The sequence below is a fragment of the Macrobrachium rosenbergii genome, chromosome 53 (assembly GCF_040412425.1).
Source record: "Macrobrachium rosenbergii isolate ZJJX-2024 chromosome 53, ASM4041242v1, whole genome shotgun sequence".
In the NCBI taxonomy this organism is placed as follows: domain Eukaryota; kingdom Metazoa; phylum Arthropoda; class Malacostraca; order Decapoda; family Palaemonidae; genus Macrobrachium; species Macrobrachium rosenbergii.
Window position 1 is genome coordinate 13,533,426 of NC_089793.1, and position 12,405 is coordinate 13,545,830.

General features: G+C 38.3%; 2 protein-coding genes across 4 annotated transcripts in view; one reads left to right on the forward strand and one right to left on the reverse strand.

The window, feature by feature from the left end:
* LOC136834306 (zinc finger protein 888-like) overlaps positions 1-4,068 on the forward strand; it is a 145,770-nt gene extending 141,702 nt beyond the window's left edge. For both annotated transcript variants that reach the window (XR_010851733.1, XR_010851732.1), the window contains one exon: positions 3,933-4,068. The gene's annotated coding sequence lies outside the window, so the exon portion shown is untranslated. The remainder of the gene's footprint in view (positions 1-3,932) is intronic.
* Positions 586-12,405, reverse strand: part of VhaSFD (V-type proton ATPase subunit VhaSFD) — a 36,981-nt gene continuing 25,161 nt past the window's right edge. For both annotated transcript variants that reach the window (XM_067096720.1, XM_067096721.1), the window contains 6 exons: positions 11,564-11,664; positions 8,485-8,638; positions 8,146-8,255; positions 7,471-7,698; positions 6,644-6,757; positions 586-1,215 (listed from right to left, as the gene is read on the reverse strand). In XM_067096720.1, coding sequence (XP_066952821.1) covers positions 1,155-1,215; positions 6,644-6,757; positions 7,471-7,698; positions 8,146-8,255; positions 8,485-8,638; positions 11,564-11,664 — 768 coding nt within the window. In that variant the 3' untranslated portion in view covers positions 586-1,154. The remainder of the gene's footprint in view (positions 1,216-6,643; positions 6,758-7,470; positions 7,699-8,145; positions 8,256-8,484; positions 8,639-11,563; positions 11,665-12,405) is intronic.

Sequence of the window (12,405 nt, forward strand, 5' to 3'; positions counted from 1 at the left end):
CACTTGCATGGTCAGCATCTAAGGAGAAATAATTAGTCCATTCTGTGGAAGAGATAATTAATTATTCCATTCTTTGGAGGAACATTTGGAGGCTTAGGATGCAGCCTCCTGCAACAGGCCAGCAGCACTTGGATATCAGTAAACTCAGGTGCATTGAAGTTTGGGAAGACAGTGCTGCAGAGAAGTATTGTTTATTCTGTGGAGCTTTCTCACTAAGAGTAAAAATTAGAAGGCTAATACTAACTGGGATGAGCTTAAGCCAGGTAGTCAAGAGGACAGGAGATGCTACCATACACCTTTATAAATAGACCAAATTTCTTGTGATTTGAATAGCAACTGCATAAAACAACTTTTTTATATAGGAACGTAAACCTACAATTTTATAATCATCATACTATACAGAGAATGCCCTCCTTCCATCCTATCAGGTAGAATCTGTCCCCTTCAACTCTGTAAAGCTTAAGAATGGCAGGCAATGATTTAAGAACTTTCCCCTCTCAGTGGGATGATCAACTGAAAGAACAAGTAACAAACAAGTCTTTCAATTATAGCTAAAGTATCGAGACTGGAAAATTATATACCACATCACTGTACAATTGTATATTTAAATTTCACCTTTATACAATAAATCAATTTGTGCACTGAATGAATCAGCCTTCCATAAAAAGAATATACACTTTTTATCCCCAAACAGAGACCCTACTACTATACATAACAAAAAACAAAGTACCAGTACTGAACATCATTTTGACCTTCCAAAAACTATCTAAATCTAAACGCCACTAGTACTTGACAATCTTGACAACACTGATATTCCCATTGCCCACTGCAATTTTATTGTTGTAAGTACATATGCAAAGTAAACATCGTAAGACTAATATATGCAACACTTGATAATGTTGGAATAACTTACTAAATTTTCAGCAATGTCTTACACTACAACATTTCATTGGCACACAACCATTAGAGCCAATAAACATTAGCTTTTGTATCATTCACAACGTAAGTTCTGTAAACAAATAATGTAGAGTTACAAGAAAAATATTCACCAAGAACTCACTTTCACACAGGTTTTGGAATGTTTCATGTAACAAATTATGTAAACAAATATCAGTGAATTATAATAACACCAAAATCACAAACTGGCAGGCTTTCTAGGTTGAACGAGGTGTGCTCTCTTGTGTAGTCTTCTCTAACTGCTTTCCCAGGTACTCCCTGAAAAATAAAATAGCATAAAATACCATAAAAACTGAATGCTTATGCAGCTAGTTAATCATGAGTAGAATACCTTGTTAAGTTAGGTTAAGTGAGTATCTTTAAACTTGAATAAAACCAACCAATTTTTAAGTAAATTTGCATTTTTCCTACTTGTACAAACCAAAGCCTTTTGCCTGGAGCATCTGCAGTGCACATCCACAAATACATTAACTTGGAAACAAGAGTATGCCATGGTGGAGATGGGGATGAGTGGAAGAATGCCTTCACTCTATCAAAGCTCCATGGTCACTTTTACCCTAAGCTAGGAAAAATACAAAAAGCTTTAAAAAAATTTTATTTGTTCCTTAGGAGATACGAACAATCCCCTTTCATATGGAAACTTACCCCTTGGGAGGAAGGGTAGCCCATGCAACTGACTGGAGGTGAATTCCGCCCATAAATGCCATGCACCCAGTTGTGCATGTAATCAAGAGATGACTTGACTCTTGAAACCTCCTTAATGTTCTAGCAAAAAGGTTGGCCAGAGGTAGAGCAGGTTATCTGGGTCTGAAAAGCAACTGTCTTTAAAGCCCTAGATGACAAAGTCTTTACTTTAATTGTCTTTTTCACCAAGGCGTATTTGAAGGCTACTGCATGGTTGATGATAAGAGTATTGAGAGTCCTTTCCCCTAAGCTTAACTACTACATCAACTGTACTCTCAGGAAAAGTAGCAGTGGACCCAGCACCAAACTGTATCTTAAGAACCTACGCAGAAACTTGCCTCGAAAAGAGAGATACAATCTTTTCTCTCCTTTGAAGGACAAAGTTAGCCCAATGGTTGGTACATTGGTTTGCTAGAATATGGGCTTATCCAGAAACCAATGACCTCCTGATAGCCTAATCATGTTCTCGTCACAAGACGAGACATGTATGGCAGCAAAATCTGTCCACATATTTAACCATACATCAAGGCTTGAGACAGTTTGGAGAAAGCTGTGGCAACAGACTCCAAAGCATTCAACTCCTGAGCAGAGAACAAAAATCGCTCCGGGCAGTCTTTCTAAATATTAGTCAATCATCAATTGGAAAACTGACAAGTCCAGCTGAAGAGGAGTAACCTCGCATTCTCCAGCGCGTAATTCACCCTCGATGTGAAAGCGACAGGGAAAGGAATTTGCCCAACCTAGACGAGGGAACTACCTGGCCCACAGATCAGGTTGTTTTCAGAAGTGTTGCTCTAGCTTAACCTGCAGGAGTTCTGGATGAGAGGGACCCTCAGTACCCACTGGCTCCCCTGACCTATGAGCTGCACCCTTTTCAGGCACAGGGAGTTGTGTAGACTTACGGTCCTTAACTCACTTCCACTCTCTTACTGAGCAAAAGATGCCTGTTAAGCTGATGTCTTAAGGGAGTTTGGACTTTGACCCACCTGCCACCAAAGAAGATGATAGGAGAGGAAAGACAGCATGCACCACCTCCCTCACCCTCCACAAGTAAATGCGAGAAATCACAAGCACAAGGAGATGGATGTGATTAGAGATCTCTTCCTTAACTGAGAGCAGTTGGGTTGTACATGTTCTGAAGAATGCAGACACACCACGTGAGAAGATGGTACTGATCAACTCTGAACTCTTAGAGAAATGTGTAAGAGTCTAACCCGTTGCTCAAGCCTTAGGATTTAAGTCTGCCATCCACACTTAAATCCTAAGAGGTGCAAGGATTGAGCTGTTTTGACCTGTTACCCACACCTAGGCAGCCAATCAAGCATGCACAGAGCTAGTGAAATGTGCATACTTAATCCAGATACAAGCCCAAAAGCCCATGAGGGATGAGGAGGGAGTAGTTCTCTTGTCTAAGTAAGCAATTGCAGGAGAGGCTCCCCTGCCAAGGGGCACTGAGACCATGAGTCTGTGATCTTCTATCCCTGCTCCTCTCTAAAGGGGAAGAACCAGGATGAGAAGTCCACCCTTATTTCTTCCACTTACGTGGGAGAAGGATCCCCCTCTCTGACAGCAAGGTTAAGGGAACTAAAGACACAGCTGGCACAGTATCAGAGGCAGATCTCTCAGGTGGTGGCAAAGGAAAGGAAGCTGGTGAAAGGACAGATCTAGAAGGTTCCAACAGCATCCCTGGTTGGGTATACTGTAAACCCTCCCCCCACCACCACCAATGATACCAGTGTGTAGTGTCTCTCTTGTCCTTACTCCTCCATTTATCAGGCTTTCCCCCTTTCCCCCACAGAGAAGATCAATTAGCATATTCCTCACAAAATGAAGAACAAATACACACTTTAACTCTATAAAAAAAAGGCCAGATTTTTTAAAAGAAATTTGTATTTTTCCCAAACATACAAACTGTAACCTTTCATGTATGGAGTATCTTCCTGTGCATGCGCTGGCCCGGCAGTGTACTGACTTAAACTTAACAAGGGTGTTAGCCAGGTGAAGATAGGGGAAAGGGGATGTCCATTCTCACCCAATTAATGCTATCCATTGTTCTCCTGGCCCATATCAGACTGAAAAAACTGAAGGGAAATGGCAAAGTTGGGGGGATGAGGAAGGTTAACTCTAAATATGAAAGCCTATAGTTTGTATACCTATGAAAATACATTTTTACTTTAAACATTTTGTAATTAGGCCTAAGGGTACACAAATGCTATACCTCTCGTATGTGATGACTCGCTAATTAGGTGGGAGGTAAAACTGGTGGTTATTTCAAACTTTTTTTTTTACAGGCAGAGCAGAGTGCCACCATGCGGGAAGAAGGGGGGTTGTTACTGTCGCCTCTTTACCGACACCTTGGGTCTACCAAGGTGGGAGACATGAAAACCACAAGGCCATTCAAGTCCTATACACCAACATTGTTCATGTTTCTTCTTTAGACAAGTAATTCAAATTAACTGCTTATCACCACCTAGTCCAGATATGAGATTTTTAGGCTATAATTTTTCTTCCAAAAAACCTGTGTGAAAATTTACAAAAAGTAATAATAAGCCTATAAAGACAAATGAAGAAACAAAATCTGAAGGGAAAAAGCTGGCTGCTGAATCAAATTTAATGTTCACGCTGGGAGAAGGAAGAGAATATGTCTGCTCTCTAAGATGGCTAAGAGTGTGTGACTAATTAGTAAGGGTATGGCATACCCCACTCAAGCCCCATCTCCACCAAGGCAACCCTTGTTTCCAGTGTACACGACCACATTCATGCATGCATGCTGAACATACTCTATATAAAAGGCAATGGTTTATATTTCAGTTAGAACACAAACTTTAACAAACATTTGAAAATTATATTGCCCAAAAATTTGAGTTACCGGGGCCAGCTCAGTTGAACAGCAAGAACCTAAGGACTGTTATAAAAGATTGAACATCATTGTGCTTCAGAACTTCTGAAGACTGACTAGATTTGGTACTTTTTCTTCAAAGTTATGAAATCTGTGTTAGTGGAAAATTAACCACAAAAGTATGACTACTGTTGCTTTTAATTTCATTCACTTGCTCAAAACTTGGCAAACAAGAGAAGTAGTTTTGCTATGTTAAACAAGATATGTTTTGTGGTAACCCCAGATAAACGTCAGAAAATAGGTAAAAGGAAGACGAAGAGAAGCTCTGACAAAGGATGAATTCAAGAAACCTTAAAAAACCGACTGAGTCGTAATAAATCATCTCTAAACGCAGGAGGAAGAGAAAGAAAGTTGTAGTATAGGGTTAAATGTACGGTAATCCCAGAAAATTTGGGGAGAGAGAGCGAGGGAGAGAGAGAGATTGAATTGCATGGATGAAGAGACAAGACTTTCTAGATGATGATATGAGGTGCCCTTAAAAGATTTTATTCAAAATTCAAGGGAAAGAGACTGAATAAAGAAAGGAATGATTACAGACACCATAAAAAAAGAAAAAAAAAATAGAAGACAAACATACATTCAACTTGCATTTTTTTTATTATATATATATAATATATATCCGTATATACTTAATATTGTGTAACGTGCGATCTCGCGAATCGTGCGGCCCCCAAATTTTCACCCTTAAAAAATTATTTTATCATGTATCTCATTTATCATGTGAGTTCCTTTTTTGAGAGGCCAAATTACAATAGACTAACACCTCTTTTCCTCCATCCCTATCTATCTCACCTTCTAGTTAAATAAGTTAAAAAAGTAAAAGAGAATGATAAAAGTATCGTTAGTAACGTTATACTCATTGCATAAAAGCGTACAGCCACAAACAACCGAACGAGAAACAGCTGTTTCACTATGAACAACAGAATCTGATAACAGCTGTTTTGCTTACATTTATCAACCACTGTACGATAGTAAACAATTACCCTAGGTAAGTTACGTAGAATAGGACCAATATATTTTTCCATCATACCCTTATTTGCTATGGAGAAAAGATTGGCAAGGAAATATACTGCTGAATTTAAGCTGCAAGTTTTAGCTGAAGCTGAGAAAACAATGTTCAAGCTGCTAATGACTATAAATTATCGTGCATCGCAACATGGAGTTTCTGTAAACTCCGATGTGCCATCAAACTTGACTGTAAATAAAATTGGAGAAAAAAGTATTCTAATCAAAACTACTGAGCATGAAAGGCAAGTACCTACTGTCTGACACTTGATGTATGTGATTACATTTTATTGACAACAGATGTTTTTGTATGGCAAACAAGGTATATTTGCTGCAGTGAAATATAATAAGGGTTTAAATTTATCACTGTAAAACTTTTGGAAATAGTCAATACCCTTTTCTGTTTGAGCATTCATCAAAATCAGTGATGGTACCTATTTTTAAAAATCCTCACCACCTGGAAAATCTGCTACTATACTGAAAAGTTCCCAGACCACTGCACCAATTAGCTTAATTCTTACTGGCAAGCTTGTAGTCCATGCAGAAAATTTTCAAATCACTTTCAACCCCTTTGCCAGCTACCCGGTAGGGGGTTAGTACTGTCGGTGCAACTCACGTGGTCCACTGTAGGTATTACTTGGGGTCTTAGCAGTGTCCCTTTGGCCCATAGCTGCAACCTCTTTCATTCCTTTTGCTTTACCTCCATTCATTTCCTCTTTCTTCCAACTGCCTTTCCACCCTCTTTTAAGAATTGTTTCATAGTGCAATTGCGAGGTTTTCCTCCTGTTACACCTTTCAAACCTTCTTATTGTTAATTTCCCTTCCAGCACTGAATGACCTCATAGGTCCTAGCACTTGGTTTTTGGCCTAATTTTATATTTCATTCCATTATATTCCATTTGCCAGCTAGTTTTGCATGTACATGTAAGTTCCCATGGTCATAGCTTTTGGTGTTAAAAAAGATTATAGAACAAGCAAAATACACTTGAGTTCAATTTATCTGATGAAAAGATCCTACCAATGTCAGTGCTTACTACAATTATTTGAATTGTAAGTACAACAAAATGGACAGGAGAAATATAATAGTAGCTTTCTTACCAATTGTGGACCATAAGCTTCTGAACAGCTAAAAGAGCCTCATATCGAACATTGGGATCAGAATGAGTAAGGTGCTGCATGACCCACTGCTTTCCACCAAGTTGCTCTAACACCCTGCAAATATAAAATGTACAAGATCAGCTTGACAATGCTAAACTGCTTCAATCTCACAATGTCATATCAGACTACCCTGTATAATTATGTTGTTTTATCCCCCCCAAAAATTTATTTTCATATTTATACCTCATGTAATGTAAAAAAAAAAATGAATTTAGTTTGAATCGACAATAAATTCAATAGATCCATTTTACACGAAAGTCCTGACTAACTGTACTTTCTCATAAGAAAGAAACTGCTGTTATGACTTTGTAAAAGTTACACTATAATTCCTGTTTTTTGACAGAGTAAAAATTGAGAGGAAGATGTTAACTAATACCCTATACCCAAACATATCCGTAAAATAGAGAAACCACTGCATCTGATGTATGATCTGTGATAACATACCCATGAATTCCCACGACATAATGTATCTAACTACGTCATTTGATAGTTACAAAACCAAAAAATAATTCCATACTTAAAACTGCATAAGACTGTATTTTGAAGTAATTTTGTAAACACTTTCGCAATCACGAAAAGGCTTAAGCTTTATAGGTCAGTTCCATGATGATTGTGATAGCTATAATTGTTATGAGAAGGGCTGTAATTAAAAATTATGCACCTCCAAAAGTTCAAGTAGGCTATCACAACAAATATCTAATCTACTTCATTATCAAATAGTTTAATCAGACCATCAAGACATGCACCTTATGCACATTCAAACTCACCTCTTTCCTCTTGAGTAGTGTCTAGTATATTCCCCAATGTCATGACAAGCAACAGACAAGACTAATGGGTCGGTGCTAGTTTCTAGAAGATTGATAAGGATTTTGATCAACTCATAGTTCTTTTCATTTAAGCGACCACAATTCTCACGCCAGAATTTTTCACTCTTGTGAACTGGAGACCATTCCATCCTGCCTGATTTCACTTCAGAACAATATTCTTCAAAGGAGCTGGGAGAGAAATGTGATTAATGAGATTCAGTGGGTAAGGTATTCAATACCATTTTCAGTTTAGGTAAAAACCAAATAATTTATATATATGCAAACATGCATTAACATTTTATTTATACAAATGAAAAAATATTCTAACTCGTAAGTTATGAAAACTTGCGGTCAATAATCTACATGGCATAAATTCCTGAATAAATAAATGTCTTCCCATAAGTTTTTGATTAAATCATCCACCTTTGAGGTATTTCATGCTGGTAGTCAAGGATTTAAGACTACATAATACAGTAACAGTCAAGTCCAAAGCTACATGGCCTCTAAAAAAATCATATGTGACCATTATGCCATTTCCCTATAATTCCTATTCAAGATCATTGCACTATTACCATGACTCATGTTCAGTTCAGGAGCATACGTTGTACAAAAATTTTCCAAGTTCAAATAACTTACCTCAAGTCTTGTATGGAATTCTGTAACTTTTCATTTAAAAATTCTATGTCAGCAGTGATGTCTTCATCCTCAAACTTTCGTTGTGCAAGGATTTCAAGCTGCTTCAAGACCTGAAGGTGGAAAAATGCACAGTCAGCAAATACAATTCCCACTCTCCAAGGTATTCTCAAAGACCCTTGAGAAAATACTCCATCACCCCATGCTCTTCATGACTTCTGTTGTACCCTGTATTGTGTTCTCACAGACAAGAAAGAGCTTTTAAGCCACAGAAATCAAACCTATATCAAAGACTCAAGAAAATCACAAATTTGTTGAGTAAAGTCAACAGATAGTACTCGCCTTACACTGAACCATTTGAATGCAGTTCTCTCGGGCAATCTGTGGATCTTCAGGTTTCTCAATCAAATTTCGGAATACAGCCAAAGTTATGCGTGTCACTTTCTCCTTGACACTTTCATTCAGGATGTCTGCCAGAGTAGGAATAACACTATACCTGAAAACCAATTAGAAGATTTCTAATTACTTTACACTAAGTAGTGCCATAACTTAGACACAAATACATCATAACCACTGATATATTGAAAAGGTAAAGGACTTTTTTTTTATTTCCTTCTAAAGTCCGGCTACTTAAACAACAATGTTGGTAATGTAAAACCATTTTAGCTACAATCAGCCTGAATCTCAATTTAGAAGGAAAGACATATCAAAAGAGCCTCTGAATAGAATAAAAGACTTGGTTGCCGTAAGTGCAACTGCCACAGCAATGACTTCTGAAATCTAGGTAGCTTCCAAAGTTATGGATGCAATGTAAAACATAGCCCTGGACAGAATGCATCATAAACAGCTGAGGGGTAAAGGTGGCTGCTTCAAGAAAAACACCTCCAAGTGTATGAATGGGAAGAGGAATAAAGTCATTGATTGACTGATTATGAGGTTTAGACCTAGCAGCCAAGCAGCAGAACCTTATCAGGGATAAGGTTTTCCATCATAAAATAAATAAGTGTATTTTCCATCATAAAACATATAAAATAAATACATACATGTTAAAACTATACTTTACGAAAAATCTTAGCCCTCTCATATGTAGCCCATAAGGTTAGCTACATCTACACTCAATTAAAATTTTTGAAATATCCCTATCTTCTGGATGGTTTTTCCTCCTAAGTGGTAAAATGGGTATCCCCAATTCTAAGGTGAGTCAGATTAATCTCCTTGAATTTTTTATATTTATTATTGGTGGAAAGCACAGATGATGACCACCTCTGTTGCCTTGTATCAGGAATATAAGTTTTAATGACCCTTTGCATATCACAGTGTGGAACCATTTTGATCAGAAGTTTAACCTCCCTGTCAGCTAATTCATTTCTTTTTATTCCTAATTGAGCAGAAATCCATGAAAACTAAATGGAGTTATGCATGCCTTACAGAGGCGAAAGAGCAACTCCTGAGCCTGTTGAATCAACAGGTGAGAAGGAAGTCTTTTTCAATGCTTCCAAGAAGCTTCTTGAATCACTGTACATAACAGGATTTATACTTTTACTTGGCCACAAGTTCTGAAGCACTGACTATGGACAATACTTCAACACTTATAACAGGAAGAGCTGATGAGTACCAAGAGCAGATGTGTCATGAACCAACCCACCACTGGCAGAAGCACAATTTGAGGATCAAGCATGCATCACACATGTAAGCATTTTCGGCTCAACCAGATGTATTTCCACACAGTGGTCCTCAGAAAGGTACACACAGGCTCTGCCCAGTACGTTCCATTGACCAGGTACAGTATGTACAGGGTTGCACAGGGTCTACCCAGTGTTTCCTAAGAGACAATCCAAAGACTGGAAATGAAGACAGTAGGCCGTGTTGGCTCAACCAGCTGTGTTTCCTGGGAAGCACAGGAGGAAAAGCTACTGGCATGCAGCAGTCTGTTGACCAGGTATGCAAAGGGTTACAAAGGCTCTGCCCAGTGTGTTTCCAAAGACACATGGGAGGAAGAGCTTACACCATTGCTTGCATACCCTTGGTCCAGAGACCATGAAACTGCAGACAGTCATCCATGCTGGCTTGACCAGGTATACTCCCTGAGACTAGGAAAAGCACTCACACAAAGCCCACATGACTTCTGGCAAGAGGCAATCTGGATTCCCCTTCTTCCTCCCACAGGAGGGTGAAGATGACAAGAGGGGCAGTTTAAGGCTTAGGAGGAGGAGGTATGAAGGGACTTGACTTGTCTCTTCCCCTCTTTGCTTGGCTCTTGCTTTCCTCCTGTGAGGAAGTTGCAGTAGTTGATGCCTTGGGGCTTCTTCCATGGGAAGGAAGATTACTACTGGAAATTTAACAGCATTTAACTCCTAGCAGTTGCAGCAACACAGACTTTGCAATAAGTGTTGTGAAGGTAGGTGTATGATGCCTCACCTCCAGTGGTATCCACTTCTCATCTTGGAGGGGGTATACTTAAGGGAGGAGAGAGGTCTTCAGCAACAAGGAAGAAAAGGTGGGCTAACACTTGAAGGCTGCTGCTATCAAGAACTTCCCAACAGCAGTAACTTATCCCCTACAACAGCAACGCTGCTGAATCTGCAAGGAAGTATGAAACAGTGGAGGTCCACCTAACAGAAAATGGAGGTAATGAAGATGTAACTCCTAATGATCTTCACACCTCTGAAAAAGAAACTATTTCTCAAAAAGAAAAAACTAAAAACAAAATCACAAGACAGTCATGAGTAGTAGTACAGCAAGACGTCCTCGCGTGACAACAGGTGAAGAAAAAGTCTATGGTGGTGGTGGGTGAATGAGGGGTATTCTCCCACTCACCCCCTAAAACCACTGGTTAAAAACCTTGCAACCAAGTTCAACAATCATTCCAATTCATGCTGAGGATATATTTCTGTAAGCACAAACAAAACTTGTTTTCCCAATGACATTGTGGTTTAAACAATTATTAATGTACAAATGTCTCATCATAGGAAAATGTTGGAGAAGTCTGAACTGTGAACCTAACATGAGTACTTTTGAAGTTTTAATTGGCTAAATATGCAGTCACTATCATGTCAAAGGGAAAAAAAAAAATTCTCACACAAATGCACCCAAGATTTCAGCAAGGATGGTGCAAGAGGTAACAGATCTAACTTAAGTTATTTAAAAGGTCAACTATGGACTTCGAAAGCAGACAAAGCCTTCACACATGTTAATCAACAAATATCGCTATTATTACTAACTTGCCCTTCAAACTCTGACCATATGAAAATTTTAATTAAAATCTGCAGCAATAACTTAACCCAAATGAATATACCAAAACACTTGCATATAATAGAGCACTAAAGTGTTAAAATTACAATAAATAAGAGGGTATCTACTACTACATTAAAAATATTTTACTCCCATACAAATATATCATCAAGATTTACATGACACTTACTTGTTCATTTTTTCTGCAATGGCATTGTTGAATGTCATCACCCACAAACAGAAGGTTAGCTGGTACTGTATTTGGAAGTTGTGTCTACCAGAGCTTAGAACCTGCATGAGTTAAAAATAAATCTTATACTAAACATAATTATTTTAAGTTGCTTAAGTCTTAATCTTAAAAAAGAATCTTATGAAGATTGACCTTGTTAATTCCAGGGACAGGAGCTGCATTATATAAAATTCATTTTGTTCCCAGATCCTTACGATCAAAAGACAATTATACCTTCTCAAGTTTTTAAGTTTAACTTTAGTCACCAGTACACTTCTTAAATACAGCTCTGATTTAGTTTCTTTTCATGTACAAAGCATACGGGCTTGGCAACTTTATACTGTTAAGTGTCTCTCCCAGCTGTTAATGGGAAGTGGAGTACTAAAAAATAAGGAAAAGTGGTCCAGGAGCCACCTTGCTATATGTGCATGCATGTATTAGGATGTCATACATATTACTGTGGAAACCTCAGACCTCTATGTGGCCATACCCTGGCCACTAGGGCCATGGTCTGAACAATTTTGAAATAACATCGCACAAGGTTTCACACAAGTTTTGCCATTTTTGGACTAATAGTTCTAGTGAAGTAATCATCTCCACTTGGAAGGCATCATCCCCCCCCCCCCAAAACAAACCTAAATCTTGACAAAATGATGCTTTCTTCCAAATTCAGTTGGAAATGATCCTTGGGTTCTTGGGAAGTTAAAAAATTTACACTGGACAAACATATATACAGTACTCTTAAATTCTAAGACTTGATAGTGAGAAAGGTTATCTCACCATGCAATTTAAGATTACTGATC